The following is a 19660-nucleotide window of genomic DNA, read 5'->3' on the forward strand; positions in this document are numbered from 1 at the left end:
CGGTACTCAAACAAAAATACATTTACGATACCAGAATTTCTGAAGGTACCGGAGTACAGAGTACCAGGTCTACCCGGTTCCCAATCAGAGTCGGGAACTTTCGAACGCTCACAACAAGCAAAAGATGAAGACAAGCAAAGTAGCTGCTGCTGCGGAGTCTCAACTTAATCTTGTCAAAAAGAAAAGTGGAAAAAGCCAGGTTTGGAAATTTGAAATCTTTGGATTTGAGGCTGATGAAAAGGGAAACATCATAGATCAGCAAAAACCTATTCGTAAACGCTGCTTTTACAATTTTCTGACGAAACGAGGAAACACAAACTTAATAAAGCACCTGAAAGCCAGACACCGGATTTATTCAAGCAAATAAAGCAGGTGAGTTTAAAAGCATATTATCATTTGCATTAGGGCTGAAACGTTTAGTCGACATTATCGATGTCGAAAATAAAATACTGTCGAGAAAATTTTTCGTTGTCTAATAGTCGTTTGATCTCATTTAACGGAACATGAAATCACAATAAACTGTAATGATGAAGCGTGAGAGCAGCAATTCACGCCTGACGGAGGAGAAGAATTACTCAGATCAGTCCAGATGCACTCTAAACTTTCACAGCTTCATCTTATGTAAACCCCATAGTATTAGGGAATTATAAAAAAAAAAAAAATTATAATAAATTCAGAAGCACTCTCGTTGTGGAATAAGCGGAGCCGGACCTCTTTAAAGGAAACAGGCGTTACATCTTAAATGCAGTTATTTTAATGTGTTATAGCTTTCTTAAAGTTCAAATAATACAGAAGCAGATCATGTATGTAATAACTATAAACTCAGAAACTCGCATTTCTCTGTGTGGTCGGTGCCTCTTCTATGAGTTGCGCAAATTTTCCCGGCTGAGAGAGACTCTGCCTCGGGGACGCTCATCCCACCGCTAGATTAGAACGCGATTGCTCGTGACTTATTTAATCATAATATATATCAGTGTGCATTTGTTATTGTGAAGAAAATTGGCAATATGCAGCTTTATTAATATGAGAGCACTTTGCACATTAGATTGGAAATAGTTTTTTATTCATTCTATTGTATGCTTGTTTATTTAGGTTTTTTTTAATACTTGGTAAAAACTTAAAGTAAAAGTTGAAGCAAATCGTATATAAGTGTTCAAAAATACTTTAAGCATACATTGTTCAGTTTTGTTATAATTCAAAAATAATATATTTAACTTGTAGTGTTGCTCAATGGCATATTTTTGTTCTTCGTTCAGCTGTTAATTTGTTAACTTGTAAATTTGTTAATAAAAGATTGTTGTTCAGTAACCTGTTTTTGTGTTTAGCTTTTTTGAGTGTGGCTAGAGACATTTGAGATCCCAATTATCCTCATAAAATAATAAATGATACTATATACTATAATGCTATGAAACTAAAAGGGAACTAAAAGGAAACTAAAAACAAAAACAAATTCAGACACCCCTAGTCCCAAATATTTTGAATGCAGCCATCTTCCACATCTGTTCCCACACAATCCCTCTCTCTCTCACACACACGCGCGCTTGCACGCACGCACACACATACATGCATCCACACAAAATCCCCAAGTGTGAAACCAGAGCAGCTCTCTGCCTGCCTGCCTGCAAGTAAGGGCAAATCGTTCTTAACACCAGACTTTGCCCCAGGAGGTAAATCTTTTCTCTTTGTTAAGGGAAGTACCCCCTGTCCTCCCCCAAGCTCCTCATCTTCAAACAGGCAGACAGGTGAGACCAGGGTCAGCGGCTCCCACACCTGTGGGAGAAACAGGCCCTCGTGGCCTCCCATGAGCTGGACTCAACCCCTGGCCCAGCCCCAGGTTCTGGGAGCCAGTCAATACATCTCTAGGTTTATGAAGGGGGCTGTCAGTTTTTAAAATCCATCTAAAAAAAAATAAAAATAGCAAGCAGGGAGAGAGACAGGGAGCGTGTAACAACAGCTCATAGGTGATTTAAAGAGCACAGAGCTTGAAATCCCCCTCCGCTTCCCAACCCCTCCCATTCGCAACTGGATTCTGGAATCTTTTCCTGTTGGGTCTTGTAAGGTGGGTCGACGTGGAATAGATGTGGATAGGTGACAAACTCTCAAAATAAACTTCTCTCTTTCCACCTTCTAATATCTCGATGCAGGAATATATCCAATTTCTCTTTTAAGACAATATGAAATCAAAATTAACTTAATGCATGTACCCAGTCTCACTCTGATCAACGCTTTAGTGCACATTAAAAAAAGAAAACAATTTTGGCATTATTTAATCAAAATACAGTAATTATTTAATGTATTGGATAATTGTAACAACTAGCCAAAAAGCCATTTAGGGATTATTTTAGGAAAACTGCATTCAACTGGCTTCTTCTGTTATGAAATGTCCACTTTTAACAATACAATCAATTCCCGATGGAAAATGTCTCTCCCCATTTTTTTGCTTATGCAATATCCTTTCACTCAGAAACAAATATGACATTAAAGTGATTTTGCGATTTCAAAGGTGTTGAATTTAAATTGATTTAAAATAGCATTTCAAAAGTGCCCAATTTTGTGATCTTAGTTCAGTCTAAGACTAACACTACCAGTGCATCATGAAAGTGAACTGAAGCACATCGCTCAGAGTGCTCCATAAAGAGTAACAGACTTCACTGATTTGGAAGAACTTTAAGGAGCTCTCCAGAAGTCAAATGTATAAGAGAAGCTGGTCATAATTGTTGGTCAAAAAATTATACTTCAAACTGGATGGAAGATCCAATGAAGTATGCGAAGGTCATTAAACTTCTAAAAACTTTATATTCTTATCTGACAACGTAATTCATGGAGAGTTTATAATTAAAGGGATAGGTTAACATTTAAGTCCTTTTTTAATATAAATTCTCCTCCCTGCCAATAGGTGCCGATATGCATGATAACATAAGAATGTGAATCGGCAAAAACAAAAGAACAACAATGTGAAAGTGGAGATTGGTAGTAAAAAAGATGGCTGTTGACAAAACTTTTAATACACCCAAAGTTGTCTACAGCCATGGAATGAAGTCTTTTAAAGGTAATATGAGTGCCATTTTTTTCATTCTGCCCTTTGAACTTGAACCCTTGACCATATCACCTTAAATTTACAACCCACTTTTGTACCAACTATTGTTGGATATTTTTTAAGTGAAAACTAATTTTTTTTCTTCTAATGGTTAAATAGCAAAAACTATCATACAAATTAGATTTGCATGTGTTTCACATGATTTTATATCCATAACAAGGCTACCTCATTACTCCTGGGCTGATCCAAAATCTAAATGCTGGACCTTTTTGCTGACCAAGTCACTTATGTCTTTGATGTCCAACTGTACTAGACAGTACTGTTTACTTGTACTTGTTATATAACAGCTGATCATCAACCATCCTAAGAAGTCTTCACATTAATACCAAAATTTCAGTATTTGATACCAATGCCAGTGAAACTTCATGCTTCTCGATACCAAAAGTAATAGCCTATGTTATTCTCTTTTATTTAAAAAGTTAAATGTTTATATAAAAATGACTACCAATATTTCAGTATCCAAAGCCAATGCCAGAGAAACTTCACGCTTCTCGATACCAAAAGTAATAGCCTATGTTTTTGTATACTCTTTTATTTAAAAAGTTAAATATTTATATAAAAATGACATCAAAACAATGGCAGGTCTGTAATGCTGCATTTATAAAGCTTAATGCATCCTGTGTTTTGACACACATCCGATATTTTTTTCCTGCACATAATACAAACCAACTCTGTTTACATTACTGTAATACCTCACTAAGACTGGGATTTTGACAAGATTTGATCAGGGCCCATTCCGTTTGACTTCCAAACTGTGCACTAACCTGTCTTGGAATAGAATGTCTTGAAAAACATGGCTCCTGCATTTCTCCTGGCATCCATGTAACCAAGGATAGTTTTTGGTTGTTGTTTTTCCTGATACTGTCTAGTGTCTTTCTTCGTTTCTGATACTTTATTTAGCTTTGAGTTAGACTCACAAAGTAGAATCGCCATATTAGAAACCAAAACGGTTCTCAGACTAGCACTGATGTTCTGAAAACTGATTGGTGGCATCCACTGTTTGGGGCGGGACTTTCCAATTTGTTGGGTGGCGCAGTTGTTCGTCATCCTTAGATAATTTCTCTTAGTGTGAACAAACCATCGGGACTAAATAATTTTTTAGGGAGGGTGAAATGGGTGATTGATTTGGAGACTTATCAAAAGCTCACAGAACCCTGGGAACATGATGCCACCTCATGCAGGAAAGGCAGCAAGGCCAGGCAGGCCCACAAATTCCTCTGCTATTTAAAGAGAATTTGCAATAGCCAGGATTCTGTACAAACTAATGTTCTTTACCTATCCCTGCAAGATGTGAAAGAAACCATTACACTGAGCCCATTAAATAAATGGAGGCTAGCTGGTAAACTTGCCACCTCTTATAAATCATTATGCTGTATTGTTATGCACATAACACAGATCTTAATATGCTAAAACTAAACTCTGCCTGGATCTACAATCTGCAAACCTCTGGCTTGACTAAAACACAATACAGTTTTGCAACCAGGCAAAAATGCACTTGATTTATCCCATGTACACAACACTTGAAAATGCATTGCCAAATTTGATTATAACATGACACTGCACATGATCAAGCCATTCGTATTCCTGTAATCTAATGCCAAATAGAAAATCTAAAACTCCATGTTCATTCTCCAGTTCAAATTTGACACAAAATGGAACACAATGACCACTGGATGGATATTACTTAATCTATAACAAGGAACAGTTTCTGCTTAAATTCAAAACATAAAATCAAATTGTCTGTTGTGTATTAAGGGAGCCAAATCATTGATTTATGCATCCATGTTCTTACTTTTTGCATTAACATGGCTCATCTCAAATCTAATATTTACATACATTTCCACCCATTAAAATGTTTCTACTTTCAAAATGTAGTGTATTCCATTTTCATATATTTAGTTCCACTTTTATGGAGACAAAACACAATAATTTGAAACAAAGGAGACTGTTGCAGCTCAATGCTGGACTTCTCTTTCAAAGAGTGTTTCACTCATTGGTGATATGTCTTAGGTCTACTTGTTGAGCTTTTATGATAATTAAATTCCATCATAGAAAAATTGCATTTGACCTTACTTTTGTTATCTCTGGATAATGCATACTATCTGTCGGATTGCATATATAAATTAAGTTGCCAATAACTTATTGATAAATGTATTTGCACCCAACTTATTTGGTTCATTTCAATCAGTCATTTATTTACTGATAAACGAGAGCCCAGCTGTGGGATTGTTGTGTCTGTGTATTGAACACATATTGAATATTCACCACCTATAGTGGTTATTCTGAACAGTCTTTAGAAAGTGGATAAAAACGGAATAAATCAAATTAAGGAAATGCATTAAGTGAGTTAAAAACTTGCCATTACACAGTTAAAATCAAGAGTGAATATGTTAACTTTGGCAACCCTAAATGTTACTTTTTACTTTTGCATGCATTGTCTTTCATATCATGGCAACCATTAACAATACATGTCCTGTAACTACAGCTCACTCTCTCATAAAGATGGTCTACACCTTAATTGAGTGACCATGTGTTTTGTGCAAAGGCAACAGCTAGGGCACTGATGCATGCATGCATGATCAGACTTGCTTTTATTAGCATAACAGCCACTTCTTGGGAGGTCATGCTTGTGTTTTCCCTAAGTGCTGGTTGTCCACCAGGCAACGTCATGCTTTACAGAACAAGAATCCACTTTAAGGGTCACCCAACGACAAGCACCAGGCTTAAACAGTGGAGGGTCGGGCATCAGTGGATATGCTCATGGAACCAAGAAAGCTCTGCATCCTGTTCTTTATATTGAGGCAGGTAGAAATGGAAATTCAATTTAAGACAATGGAAATCCAAGTACTGCAGGACCCAACATTAAGGTTTTTTGTGATGGCCCGATTGGGCCGGCCGTTCAGAATTGTACTTGCCCAGCCAACATTTTCACCGGCCTCACCAAAAAATTAGAATAAAAATATATTTTTAGCAATGTTTTTTTTTTTCAGTGTGTCACTAAAATACTTATATTTCTCATTAAATGCTAATTTCTCATTAAATGCTAATCATACTGGAGTAGTGGTGGCTCAGTGGTTGAGGCTCAGGGTTACTGACCAGAAGGTTGGGGGTTCAAGCCCCAGCACCACCAAGATGCCACTGTTGGGCCCTTGAGCAAGGCCCTTAAATCCAGGTTGCTCCGGGGGGATTGTCCCAGTAATAATTGCACTGTAAGTCGCTTTGGATAAAAGCGTCTGCCAAATGCATAAATGTAAATGTAAATGTAATTGTTCTTTCCAAAATAATAATAATAATAAATTCTCAGCTACATAAGCTACAAAACAGAACTGATTTATAATGAATTTATTGTTTATACATTCTATTTACTGATGCTTCCAAGATTATCACATTCTCATTCTCTTAAATTTCACAAAATATCTTTGCTAGACAATGTTATCTTACTGACCTAAGTTTAAAACAGTATAAATGTTCACTCCATGACAAACAAACAAAATGTTTAAGGCATAAAAACCATACAAATATGATCAACCAACATAATATTTACAGACAGTGAAACACTGGCCAAATACAGCAAACCAAAACTTGGGCCAGTACATCCATTTCGGTCATCCTTATTGTTGTGCCCTGTGCTGTATTGATTAAAATACTCTGTGGTCTTGCTTCTGATAGAAACATGTCAGACTCAGGAAAACAAACAACATGATCACACAGGAAGTCAGCATGTTGTTTCTGTGAGTTCCAGTACCCCTAGGATTGGCCACATTATGCAGACTCAATCACAAGTATTAAATGTTAGACATTTCTGCATTGGCTCTAGCATGTTTACCCTCCCCTGTGGTGCAATCAGAAGCTAATTAGCACTGTGGGACACCCGGGACCGGACCACTTACCACTTTGACCACTGGGGGCAGTGTTTCACATTTCTGTTTGCACAGACTGATATTAGCTAAAGAAAAGTCAATCATCAGTTTCCGATTTTACTGTGAGATAAGTCTGAAACCAAAAGGGATATATGGACGTCTGTACAAATGTGCATTTGCAGAGACTCCAAATTAATTGACAGCTAAAAATCTTAGCAGATATTTGTTGCTGTCTATTTTGAGAACCACAAAAACACTTGAATCTCAATGACCACACTTATGGGACGCAACCATTACTGTTGCCACTGCAAAGACACTTAAGCTAGTCAACCTGTTCGAGAGAGACAGTAGCTTCTTAATTAAGTCAACAGTCTCCACATTTCTCTAAGCATTCAGAGAGATCTCTTAACAACGCTGTAAGATACACAAGAAATTCTTAATTGAAAAGGCAGAGTGGCTTTTTATGACTCAAGTGGAAGAAAGACGCTGTATGGCCAGTTTGACCATTGTGTCTAGGTGCACACAAACCTGGGCGGCAGTGCTGATACCTCACTCTCTGTTATCAGAGTAATGACAGCACGGAGATATATGAGTGTGCGCGAGTCGTGTGTCTGTGCGAGATCAAGTCTGAACATGTCAGTCGTGCCTCCACAAATTGCTGCTTTAAATCAACAGAGTGTTTAACAGTTACCAGGGCTGAAGACATGACAGACAGCAGGCAGTGTGCAGCCAAGAGCACTCTCTCTTACACTGTCTCCTCTTCCACACTTTGAAGGTCAATTAAGGGTTCAAGCCTCAACAGGGGGAGGAACAGAAAAAAGGAGGAAAATGAGAGGGAGGGCGAGGGGGTGAGAAAGGTTTGGAAAGCTATTCTCGTCCCATTCTAAACTCATTTCATATAAAATGCATAAAAAAGGTAAAATGAAAATTGAATGTGAAACAGAGAAGTGATATTCTGATGCTAAAGTCCAAATAGCTTTGGTCCTTATCATAATTTTTTTATATGCATTAATCAAAAAACGGTAAGCAGTTAGGCTATTTTCGTTGCTAAGCAACGTACTAACAGCACATTGATATATACAGGTGCATTCAGAAAGTATTCAAACCCCTTCATTTTTTCACATTTTGTTATGTTGCAGCCTTACACTAAAATGCTTTAAATAAAACACATTTTTACATCAACCTATACTCCATACCCCATAATGACAAAGCAAAAAACAGATTTTTGATAACTTTGAAAATGTTGCAAATTCAATTAATTAGACATGATTTGAAAAAGGCACACACCTGTCTATATAAGCTCTTACAGCTGAAAATCCATATCAGAGCAAAAACCAAGGCATGAGGTTAAAGGAACTGCCTTCAAAGCTCATAGACAGGATTGTGTCGAGGCACAGATCTGGGGAAGGCTACAAAAAATTTTTTTGCTGCATTGAAGTTTCCAAAGAGCCTTCATAATTCTTATATCAAAGAAGATTGGAACAACCGGGACTCTTCCTAGAGCAGGCCGCCTGGCCAGACTGAGCAATCAGGGGAGAAGGGCCTTGCTAAGAGAGGTGACCAAGAACATGATGGTCACTCTGGTTGAGCTCCAAAGATCATGTGTAGAGATGGGAGAAACTTGAAGAAGGACAACCATCACTGCAACACTCCACTGACCTGGGCTCCATGGCAGAGTGGCCAGACGGAAGCCTCTCCTCAGTGAAAGACACATGAAAGCCTGCTTGGAATATGCAAAAAAGCACCTAAATGGATTCTCAGACTGTGAGAAACAAAATTCTCTGGTCTGATGAAATGAAGATTGATCTGTTTGGCCTCAATTCCAAGCAGCATGTTTGGAAACCAGGCAACGCTCATCACCTGTGCAAAACCATCCCAACGGTGAAGCGTGGTGGTATCATCATGCTGTTGGGGTGTTTTTCAGCAGCAGGGACTGGTCAGGGTTGAAGGCTGAATGCAGCAAAACACAGAGATAGCCTTAGTAAAAACCTGGTCCAGAGCGCTCAGGACCTCTGACTGGGCTGAAGGTTCACCTTACAACAAGACAATGACCCTAAGCACACAGCCAAGACAACAATCATACCCAAAAAGTCTTGAGGCTGTAATAGCTGACAAAGGTGCTTCAACTAAGTATTGAGTTAAGGGTCTGAATACTTACGTCAATGTGATATTTGAGTTTTTTATTATATTTGCAAAGTAATCAAAAATCAGTTTGCTTTGTCATTATGGGGTATTGAGTATAGACTGATGTGTAGATTGATTCACGGAAAGTGCAACAAGATAATAAAAAAACAAGAACATATTGAAAAAAAAAACGTAAATATAATGCTGGAGTGAAATTTGACAATGTATAAAATTAGACTCTTTGCAGATGACAGAATCTCTAACTTGCAAAACAACACTGCCCTCTGGTGGTCGACCTGTTATACATAAAAAAAAATGGAAGGAGAAATGAGAATAAACTTACTGAGTTCTTCTGCCAGCTGAACCCTCCTGCCTGTGATCAGATGGACTTTCTTCTCGTTGTCCTCTCCAAAGTCCTCTAAGACTTCTTTAACGTTCTTCTCTAAGCGCCGCACTGTAAACCCAATAGAAACAAAATCACTTAAGTGTTTTTTGCACCTGAAAGGTAATAAGACCAATTCTACCAATCACCGTACCCTCCTACTGGAGCTTGTCTAATAAGAATGCCTAATCAGAATGACAGGCTTATTTATATGGTTAGTGCTAAGGAGCCAAAACACAAGTAATGGTTGTAGGAGAGCTTGAGGTGTGAAGCAAGACACATACCCTCAGTATTGGTGAGCTGTTGTCGGAGAGTATTAGCTGTGATGGCCAACATCCTCTGGATCCTCCAGAACAAAACCACGTCATTGCACTCCAGCTGGAACATTATTACACTTGCAATCAGCAATTCAATAAATGTTTTATTTATTTTTATTTGTCCAAGAGAGAAACTAAAACCTTTAGTATGTGTAAACTGCGCTGACATTTGGAATCCAAGCACAATTTGATCTCTTTAACATGATCCAATAAAAACATAGGCATCTATTAAATTTTACAGACACTCTCTGTTAGTTTAAATTTATACACTGAAAATACTGTAGGCAAAAGGACAACACAGGGACTCAATTCCCCAAAGGGCACATGATGTCTTTCCATCTCCTCTACCTCAGAATCTACAAAGTGCCTCTGGTAGTAGTAGAAGCCTCGCCGGCAGAGGTTACAATGAAGCAAAGCTTTCTGTAGGAAGTGACGCCGATAGAGCTGGTGCCACGTGTCCTTGATCTACAGAAAGGGAAAAAAGAAACAAAAAAAAACAATCGTCATATCAAGATCGTTAAAATAACGCTCATCCAATATAAAGACTGCAGTGCTAGAAATTCTCTGCCGAGTGTCTTACTGACCAGTGCGGGGTCAACCTCCACCCCTCGTGCCTCCAGGTTTTTGCGTACTGTAGTGACCTCATCATTGGCCAAGTAAGCAGTGTGATCCTCATGCAGCTTTAATAGACGCTCCAACTCATTTTTGGTTTCATTACGGATATGCTACATAAAGGAAACAAAACTGGGCCAACTTTAATCACTCGCCCCTGCTAAAATGACTAAAAAGCATGAGGGTATTGACATTCAGTGTGGTCTAACCTGCTCTGTTGTTCGATTTGTCCAGCTCAACCACCTCTGTTTCCAGTCTGGCCCAACCATATCTGATATTACTGATTCCGCTGAAAAACACAAAGTTGAGTCAGATATCCCATGTAGTGAATTACAGAAAGAAAGAAAGAGATTTTATTTTGGCAAATGCTATTTACACCCCAATGCAAATAGTGGAAAATACTATTTGCACCCCAACCCAAATCACTATATTCATTTTTATGTATCATTTTTAGTAAAGTAAATATTAAGAGTGGAAACACTAAATCAGATGGGAAAAGGAGTGGGACCGAAAACTGATTCGAACCGTGGTCGCTAGGATAACAGTACACAATTACACATCATCTTTACAACCACACAGCACTGCAGCAGCATCTCTTGTTTAATTTGTCGTATATTTCTGTGATTCCACCAGACTATTGGGGTGCAAATAGCTGCTCTGTGTGGCAGATGCTATTTACACCAGGGTGCAAATAGACACTCCGTTATATTTTTCACAGATTTTTAGTGAATGGTGTACATAGGGCTGGGCGATAAAAAGATCTCGATATTTATCGCAATTAAAAAAAATCCACAATATCGATGATAAGCTTTTGAGTAATTTCAGATATTTAGCCTATGTTCTACATCTAGACGTTCAGGTGCATGTCGCTAAAAACGCAAGTAGTTTGGCTTTCTCAGATTGAATGAAGTTGCTAACGTTAGCTGCCTTGCTAATGACTGGGCTACGCAGGTCACCAATGGATTGATTCAATCCAGGCCGCAAGGTCTGGCGATGGTTGCGCCCACTCATCATCACTACTACAGCTCTGATCTTTCTGTGCTGTATTCTTGAATATTTTTCACTAGCACCGAACACGCTTAGATTTATGCCCTGTCCCGTTCCGCACATGTAGTCTCTTTACCCCACATGTGAGTAGACATGGGGCGCCGCATAAGTTAACGTGGTTCCAAAGCGCATTTAGACCATAACGTTTTATCATTCTAAATTTTGCTTTATTAATCAGCATATTACAAGCCTTTAATAATAAACATATAGATATCTGTTGCAATTTTGTTGTAAAAAATGACTAGTTGGTAGCCTAGTCTTTCTCACAAAAAGAGAAAGACTAGGCTACATTTTCTAAATGTTCTCAAAGGGGAAACCCCTGAACCCCCATACAGCACATTCATCAGTTACAAGGGCTTCTATATTTACTAGAGTATCTTAATGTAAAGAAATATAAAAATACATATAATTTGAATGTAAACATATTAAAACAAATACTGGACTGCTGTCATTACGCTTCAAATCAAACAGACGATCTTTTAACATTCACATCCAACTGCACTTGATTGATAAACTCTATAAAATATTTTGGTAGAAGACCCCTCAGACCCCACTGCTTTGGCTGTCTTTGGCTGTCTCTGGGCCCCAAATGCAGTTTTGTCAAGACTATTTTGACAGTTTAGGATTCATTTTTTTTTCTACTTTTCTTCTGCCAACTTGGAAATTCCAAAACATTGGCAATGTGTAAATGTGAACGTATAACGTGATAAATATCGATATCGAACGATATGAAAAAGAATATTGTGATAATATTTTTGGCCATACCACCCAGCCCTAGGTGGACATACTGTCTTTAAGGCGTACTGTCTTTAAGGCGAGACTGTAGCGTTTCCTCCATGAACTGAATAGCAGCGTCCCACTGGGGCTTGTCTGTGATAGATCGATCCTCCAGAGCATTGTGTTGAATCACTCTCTGCAACACACATACACGAGTCACATTTTCCAACCACACTTCACAAGGAAATGTTCCGCTATTATTTAATTACATTGTAATTACTATGTAATTCCTATGTTGTAAACCATGTGGCTGGTTTTTGAATTACCAAGCTGTCCATGGCTTTTTCATTCCACTTGTGTCGTTTGATGCTCTCATCCTTGACGGCTTCCTTAAGCTTATCAAAGATGTCATCCTGGTCTTTCCCTTTGTATTCTGCCATGAAGCGAGCAAACTCCTCCTGCAACGTCTCCCAAGCAACCTGAGCATCAAACAAAGTGGATTGTTTTTCAGACTTTTTATACTGTAGCTATTAATAGCACTTTAAACACAACAAAGTCTATTGGCCACAATAAAGCTTAGCCCCATTGCAATCTTTGTAATATTGTGTAATTACTTGTGAAATACTCTCTGGGTGATCAGCATTATTTATTACCTCCAGTGCTTTATGAGGAAGTTGTTTATCAGTCCACTGCTTGAGTTTGATATCTACAGTGGTGTTGAAAGTGCCAGAGTTTGTGGTCTGAGCAGCAGGCAGGTAGATGTTCTCAATAACATGTGTTGACACCCTCTCCCACAGCTTTTTCTGTAAGATGGACTCCCTGGAATAATTATATTAAAAGAAAATTGTTCAATGATGCATTGTTTATTGTTACAGTTCAACAGTACAGTACATCCCACTGAGCAAAGTTAACTGATTTGATTTGTCATTTTGATGATAAAGTACTTTCTCCTATCCTAGCATTATATGCGGAGACAACTATAAGTAAACTATTTGTGGTTGATTCACCCAATCTCTGTGGTGCTATCAAAAAACTGCTCTGAGTTTGAGCATCCCAACCAGCCTGATATAGCAACATTGGCTATATTGGAGTAAGTTTGGGACGGGACAACCTGTTTGTCAACTAATGGGAGACAAGAGAAGTGTTCAAGACACCTATTTGAAAACAATCATTACTTTTGCAATTCAGTTTGGTAACCCTAATGCCATAGAAATTACACCTTCAGATTTAACTGTTGAATAAATATACACAAATAACAGTCATGTGGAAAGTACAAGACTTGACGTTTAGACAAAAATGGGAACATTCTGAGGGTGACCACCAAGCTCATTTATCATACAGAAGCCCTCATATTTCATAGCATCCTGTTTGCTTTGTTCTATCGTGGTACATCAATATACACACATCTCCAATACCACCAACTAGCGCTGCCCAGAGTAGCCACCCTCCAGCTATTCATCATGCGATTGATTTGAGAGGCTGATGGAGCGCACTGGGCTCCCTACAAACATCTGATCTATTCCATTTGGCCTGCTCCTATGGGGTTTGGGTTCATGACTTCACATACAGTTTACAGCTCTGCTTTCTGATGGCAAAGTCAGCCCTGAAGCCATGAGATGGGGAGTCTAACATCTGCCAGGCAACAATATGTTTTAAGAGTTAGAACATGCCATTTTTAGTACTAATTGTGTTGATGAGGAGGATATATATAGAAAGCCACTCACACGATACCACATGCTCAGTATTATCCACAGTTTTTCACATTGGATGCATCAGGATGCAACTGACACACTTAGTAGAGTATTAAAAGGACAGGTTTAAAGGAGTATTTAGAAGGAAAAAGGTGAATGATAAGATAGAATTCCAACTTTGGCTCCAGTGTTCCTTTGTATGGAAAAAAACAGATCAATTAATTTTATTCTTAAAGGAATAGTTCACCCAAAAATAAAATATGTGATAATTTACTCGCCCTCGTGTGGTTAGAAACCCATATGATTTTTTTATTTTTCCTTCTACGGAACCCAAAAGCTAATCATTTTATGAATGTCCATTTGGCTGAATTCGTTACAAAAGCAGTGTGTAGCGACCCACTTTGTACAATGTTTAATAAAGTAGCCAAAAATGTCATAAAAGTAAAACATGCTGTTTTTGCATCAAGTATCAATCTTCTGAAGTCATACGTTCACTTTAATAAAGTACAGAACTCCAATATGGCATCGAACCTCATTGGTTCTCGCATATCTCTTGACCAAACGTCATGACCAAAATCATTGGTCCATGCAACATGTCATGATATTTGGTCACAAGAAGCATGAGAACTAACAAGGTTTGATGTTATCACTGAAGCCGCCATGTTGGATTTCAGCACTGTTTATGTACTAATCCAGAGTTTTGATTTGATTTTGTGAGTGAATAACAACTTGCATTTTGGTCTGTTCAACAATCAAAGTGATCGTATGCTTTGAGAAGACTTGGAATCTGACGAACAAGTAACATGGACTACTTTTATGATAATTTTTGGGGCTTTATTACAGTTGATTTGATTTGAGAGTGAATACAGTGGCATGAAATAGTTTGGGCACCCCTGATCAAACGTTCTGTTGCTGTGAATAGCTAAGCGAGCAAAAGATGGCCTGATTTCCACAAAGGCATAAAGTTAAAGATTACACATTTCTTAAAAATTTTAAGCAATTTGACTTTTTTATATCCATCTTTTACAGTTTCAAAATAACAAAAAAGAAAAAGGCCCTGAGGCAAAAGTTTGGGCACCCTGCACTGTCAGTACTTGGTAACAACCACTGGCAAGTATCCCAGCTTGTAAAAGCTTTTTGTAGTCAGCTAAACGCCTTTCAATTCTTGTTTGGGGGATTTACGCCCATTCTTCCTTGAAAAGGCTTCTAGTTCTGTGAAATTCTTGGGCTGTCTTGCATGCAATGCTCTTGTCAGGTCTATCCACAGATTTTCGATGATCAGGGGACTCTGAGGGTCATGGCAAAACCTTCAGTTTGCAGCTCTTGAGGTAGTCCATTGTGGATTTTGAGGTGTGTTTAGGACCATTATACTGTTGTAGAAGCAATCCTCTTTTCATCTTCAGCTATTTTACAGATGGTGTGAAGTTTGCTTCCAGAATTTGCTGGTATTTAATTTAATCCATTCTTTCCTCTACCAGAGAAATGTTCCCCTTTGCCATTGGCATTAACACAAGCCTAAAGCATGATCGATCAAGAACATGAACAGTTGGAGAGGTGTTCTTTTCATGAAATGCTGCACCCTTTTTTTCCCCAAACATATCTTAGCTCATTGTGGCCAAACAGTTATATTTTAACTTCATCATTTCACAGGACTTGTTTCTAAAATACATTAGGTTTGTTTAGATGTTCAATTGCAAACTTCTGACGCTGAAATGATGCAGGAAAGTTTTTCTTCTCCTGACTCTTCCATGAAGGTCATATTTGTGCAGGTGTCACTGCACAGTAGAACAGCGCACCACTACTCAAGAGTCTGCTAAATCTTCCTTAAGGTCTTTTGCAGTAAAACGGGTTTTTTTTTGCCTTTCTAGCAATCCTACAAGGAGTTCTCTCTGAATGTTTTCTTGGTCTTCCAGACCTCAACTTGAACTCCACCGTTCCTGTTAACTGCCATTGTTTTATTAAATTACGAACTGAGGAAACGGCTACCTGAAAACGCTTTGCTATCTTCTTATAGCCTTCTCCTGCAACGTGGGCATCAATTATTTCAATTTTCAGAGTGCTAGGCAGCTGCTTAGAGGAGCCCATGGCTGCTGATTGTTGGGACAAGATTGGAGTATGTATTAGGGTTGCAACGGTATGAGATTTTCATGGTATGATAACAGTCTCAGAAAATATCACGGTTTCACGGTATTACACAATTACTGTAATCAGTGAAAACAGAAGGGTTATTTTATTTATTTATTTTTGAGCAAACACCATTATAATTGAAATTTGAAACCTTTTTTTTGTATTTATTGATGTAGTAAAAATAAGAAAGCTAACAGAATTATTTACATTTACATTTATGCATTTGGCAGACGATTTGATACAAAGCGACTTACAGAGCCCTTATTACAGGGACAATCCCCGGAGCAACCTGGAGTTCAACCTGGAGTTAAGTCCCTTGCTCAAGGACACAATGGTGGTGGCAGTGGGGATCGAACTGACAACCTTCTGCTTAACAGTTTAGTGCTTTCAGCCCATTACGCCACCACCACTCCAGTTATATATATATATATATATATATATATATATATATATATATATATATATATATATATATATATTATCATTTGTAAACAAATACTATTATAATAGTAATACATAGTAATATATCTCTATCGTGAACCTTTAACTTTTAAACCCTCACGCTTTTATTTTGACATTCTGAATTCTCCAGGAAGTCCTGCAAAATGTGTCTGAATGTAGGCAAGTTCACAGTAGTTTAATTGGCTTCATATTAAAATTCTGGTAAAATGCACCTCCAGTGCCATTCTAAATGCATATTATAAGTGAACCGAACGATTGAGCATTTACATCTTGTGGATCGTTAGTAGCGCTCAAATATTGCGCACCGCGTGAAGGCTAAAAATAGTGCAGAATTTGTGTAAAAAGAGTAGCACCATTCACGCGCTGGAGCTGCGTGTGCATTTTATATATTTACTTATTAAACACAGACTTTTGTTATTCACAGAGCTATCGCACATCTTCAAGTGGCTTCGAATAAAATGCACGAGCCCTATGAACTACTTTAATTGTATTTTTATGATTCTGTAACGAACATGACTAACACACAGTATCGAAATTGGATCGGGCTCGTCGGACCGGTACCCGATCCGTCTAAAAGCTTCAGTATCGGAGACAATACCAATCCAGGTATCAGATCGGTGCATCCCTAATTATTATTAGGCTTTTATTATTATTATAAAATTAATATTACAAATAATTTGCCCATAGACACACAGACACACGCTTAAACTCACCTCATTATAATATTAAGAACAGATGACAGAAAAGGGTCTATGTGCATGTATGTTTGTATGGAGGCGTGTAGTCTCGTGGAACACATGCATGTAAAAGGTTCTCACTCTTTCTTTGTTCCTGTATTCTGATTTTGTTGCAAAAATAGTATCGTCTATGAGAATGCTATAAATGACATCTCAGCTCAGGAGGTGCGTTGAGTTCAATTCGCTTTTTTCCACAGAGATGTTCATTGTGAACGCAACTCTGCAGCCTGTAAAATAATACAAAATATAGAAAATAATACAAAAACATTTTCACCTCGAACCATGAATTATATTTCAGTGATTATTATCATCATAATTCTTTTTTACATTTATAATAATTTTTATGCCTTCATTTGTGCAAGTAATTTTCCGATTGCATGTTTAGACGGATACTTGTAAATGGAAAGATGGTTTTATATATATATATATATATATATTATTGCTTTGATAACTTCATTATTTAAATTGCTTTTTCATTTCATTTAGAGTGCAATTTGAATTTAGAAATGTAATTGATTTAAGTTTTTTAAATACATTTATTTAATTTTCAATGTAAAATCACTAAAGCAAGAATATTCACCAATCCCGCCGATGTAATTAGATATTGCTAGAGATATATATATATATATATTTATATTTATTAGGCCTGTTGATTTAACGCGTTAATTCAGTGCGATTAACGCAATTAATCGCAATGCCCCCAGATAGTAATAAGGAAGATTCCTGAGAAATGCAAGCTTATAGTATCACCTGTTTACTCCAGAGGGCAGTAAGTGAAACTTCAGCTGTGTGGTAACGCGCAGTTTATACAGTGAAGAAAACAACTATCCAGCAGACAACACATCACAAACATGCGTTACGTTCTTGCGTTCAAAACACTTCATGAGAGCGCAAATTCGAACTAAGGGATCTCAAGATGTGTTCTAAGTATTAAACTATATTTAACTTGACACAGTGACCTAAAACTTTTATGTTTATGACACAAAGCATCCGAGACGCTACACAAGTATGTCTGATGCTTGTTGAAATTGACGTTTCCTTAAACAACCCTCATAATCGAACTGATAGACAAATTCACTTGTGAAATGGATTGCTGTGAACTGTATGCCAATGACTGACTTATGATAAATAATATGGTAGTAAACAATACATTGTATTCTAAAGCCGCTTTTTGTATTGTTTTATCAATGATGAACTCTTCTGCTACAAGAATGTAATGCATTTTAATTATCTGAATATATATATATATATATATATATATATATATATATATATATATATATATATATATATATATATTATTTTTTAAATATTTAAAGATAACCATGTATAATTATTTCATCATTATATCTTTAATTATTGTTTTATGAGGGTATTTCTCAGCAAATGTTTGTATATGCGATTAATTAATCAGGACATCATGTAATTAATTCGATAACAAATGTTAATCGATTGACAGCCCTAATACACACACACACACACACACACATTATATATATATTATATATATAGTGAAGGTGGGAACAAATAAATTTATTCACACACAATGTATTTTCCCAGAAACCGAAATACCCGACTGGTAGAGAATGCACAGATGAAGCAGGTTCTTTGCCAAGAGAGATGTTGACAACAGTTCAAAAAGTTGAACAACACACATTTAAATTGAACTTCATTTCTTTCCAGTTTAATTTGAATTTAGAATTGTAAGTTGCATGGACTACTTTTATGGCACTTTTTGGGGCTTTATAAGTGTTCAAATTAGTCACTATGTATTACTGTTGTATTGAATTCAGCCAACCGGACATTGATAATTTTTTTTTCCTTTTGGGTTCCGCAGAAGAAAAGTAAGCCATACATGTTTGGAGACGAAAAGAGGGTGAGTAAATAATGACAAAATTTACATTTCAGGGTGATTTTTTCCCAGTAAAAAAAGAAAGAGGGACAGTACTCACCAGTGTTTTGGTGTCACCTGACTCAAGCTGATCACTTCGTCCAAGATCTCATTTTTGGCCTTCTCATAGAGCTCGTTCTATGGATGAAGAGCATGGTATAAACAGTTGTATCACATACATTAATGCTGTCATCAAAAGAACTTCTCTAATAGACTACATGTTTATATATTTTACTTTTATTTTTATTTTTGCATAAAGAACAGTGCTACTACACAAGTAGAAGCATTATTCAATTACAACTAATATTCTGTTGATAATTTGACATATTTAAATAAGCATACTGATCTGACAGCTAAACCAAGAACTGATTCTTACCCTGTCGAGCTCTCGTAAACGAGGGTAGTTGTTCTTCCACTCAGTCTCCAGGTTAAATCGGGATGCTGGTGAATGGAAGAGGAATATTCACATTAGATTATGTTCATAAATGTCCAGAGAGTCCAAGAGAAAACTATTTTTTGAGTTTGGAGACAGTCTTCAAACCACATATTATGCCAATGGCTATTGAAGGTTTATCAGTTACATGCTATTTGTAAAG

At 37.3% G+C, this 19660-nt stretch overlaps 1 protein-coding gene across 4 annotated transcripts in view; it reads right to left on the bottom strand.

The window, feature by feature from the left end:
* Positions 1 to 19660, bottom strand: part of LOC127654239 (dynamin-like 120 kDa protein, mitochondrial) — a 49993-nt gene that overhangs the window by 13715 nt on the left and 16618 nt on the right. For all 4 annotated transcript variants that reach the window (XM_052141340.1, XM_052141341.1, XM_052141342.1 and 1 more), the window contains 10 exons: positions 19441 to 19505; positions 19126 to 19202; positions 12810 to 12975; positions 12483 to 12635; positions 12244 to 12352; positions 10602 to 10681; positions 10365 to 10505; positions 10129 to 10245; positions 9748 to 9841; positions 9425 to 9535 (listed from right to left, as the gene is read on the bottom strand). In XM_052141340.1, coding sequence (XP_051997300.1) covers positions 9425 to 9535; positions 9748 to 9841; positions 10129 to 10245; positions 10365 to 10505; positions 10602 to 10681; positions 12244 to 12352; positions 12483 to 12635; positions 12810 to 12975; positions 19126 to 19202; positions 19441 to 19505 — 1113 coding nt within the window. The remainder of the gene's footprint in view (positions 1 to 9424; positions 9536 to 9747; positions 9842 to 10128; positions 10246 to 10364; positions 10506 to 10601; positions 10682 to 12243; positions 12353 to 12482; positions 12636 to 12809; positions 12976 to 19125; positions 19203 to 19440; positions 19506 to 19660) is intronic.

This window comes from Xyrauchen texanus, chromosome 13 (genome assembly GCF_025860055.1).
Source record: "Xyrauchen texanus isolate HMW12.3.18 chromosome 13, RBS_HiC_50CHRs, whole genome shotgun sequence".
NCBI lineage: Eukaryota > Metazoa > Chordata > Actinopteri > Cypriniformes > Catostomidae > Xyrauchen > Xyrauchen texanus.